General features: G+C 40.9%; 1 protein-coding gene across 1 annotated transcript; it reads left to right on the top strand.

Moving 5' to 3' along the window:
• The first annotated feature begins 120 nt into the window (after positions 1-120).
• LOC106754755 lies at positions 121-993 on the top strand. Its single transcript, XM_014636819.1, has one exon. It carries the CDS (start codon positions 121-123, stop codon positions 991-993), a length of 873 nt encoding a protein of 290 aa, XP_014492305.1.
• The last annotated feature ends 248 nt before the right edge of the window (positions 994-1,241 follow it).

Below are 1,241 nucleotides of genomic sequence, written 5' to 3'. Positions count from 1 at the left end.
GATGGATGCAAACATGTGGTAGCCTTTGTTTGCTGGTTGCATCGACAAAGCGAGACTCCGGCAAGAACATCAGTGGAGTGCTACTGGAGAAATTCAACTTTGTCTAAAGTTGGCGGCTCCATGAAAGCATTGAGAATTGAGGAAATTCATCCACCCTCAACTGTGGTGCTGTCGGAGGAAGTGAAAAAAGAATTTTTCAACGCCTCGATTGAAGCTTTGAGGAAATGTAGCCCCTCAATTTTAAGAAGTCACTGTGAAGAGCAATCGACATATGCCTTGTTTCACTTCATGCTGAAGTATGTGCAGACTCCAGAGCCTCACAGCCCTGACGGTTTCATTGAATTTTGTGAAAATTCAATGACCGATGCTGAATGTGAGGCTTTGGTGGCTGCATCTGCTGGGCAGTCGAAATCAAGCCTCTGGTTTGAAGTGAGACAAGGTAGAGTCACAGGCTCAAATATTCACCAAGCTTCGAGAAGTTCTGGAGGCATCAGCCTTGTAAATTTGATTCTAGGCGCGGTCCCTTTCAAGGAAACCAAGGCCATGAAAAGGGGCAGTGACCTAGAACCAATAGTTTTGAACGCCGTTCAAAAAAGATTTAAAAATGAAAAAATGAGTAGAGGAGGAGTGATTTTAAAGAGGAAGCACCCAATATTTGGTGCTTCTCCAGATGCCTATTTAGGAAAGTACATTGTCGAAGTAAAGTGTCCTATTTCCAAAAAAACTTATAAAAGGTACTTTGATAAGTCCGGAGAAAAACCAGCCAAGAAATTTAGGGGTCAGATGCAGTTGCAAATGTTCATGTCAGATTATAGGGAAACATTGTTCTGTGTGGCTGACCCCTCCTTCAGTAAAAGTAATAATAGTCCTCGACTTGTGAAAATTGTGAGGGAACAATTTGATCCAATTTTTTGTGACAACATGATGTCTCTGGCTAGAAAATTTTGGGATGCTCACATTTACCCAAGACTGTATGCTGCAGTAAAAATGTGAAGTAGGTAGTCCAAGTTATTTCTGGTTGACAGTTTTTTTAATTGCTCTTTTCTTGACTACCACCAACGAATGGTACATGTTCCGTTTTGACAAGTGGGATCAAAATGTACCAGGTGTATTTCTGTATTAGTACAGATGAGTGCAGACAACGTAAGGTATTAGGTGTTCCATCACATGCTTATTCCTTGTAAGCTCATGTTCCATATTTTAGTCATAAACAGAAAATGAGTTTTTTCTGGACTCCTTAT

Source organism: Vigna radiata, unplaced genomic scaffold (assembly GCF_000741045.1).
Source record: "Vigna radiata var. radiata cultivar VC1973A unplaced genomic scaffold, Vradiata_ver6 scaffold_2304, whole genome shotgun sequence".
Taxonomy (NCBI): domain Eukaryota; kingdom Viridiplantae; phylum Streptophyta; class Magnoliopsida; order Fabales; family Fabaceae; genus Vigna; species Vigna radiata.
Note: the sequence above shows the minus strand (reverse complement) of the source record. Positions and strands in the feature narration are given on the sequence as shown.

Coding starts and splice junctions, on each gene's coding strand:
- LOC106754755 (XM_014636819.1), top strand. CDS start 121: ATGAAAGCATTGAGAATTGAGGAAATTCATCCACCCTCAACTGTGGTG.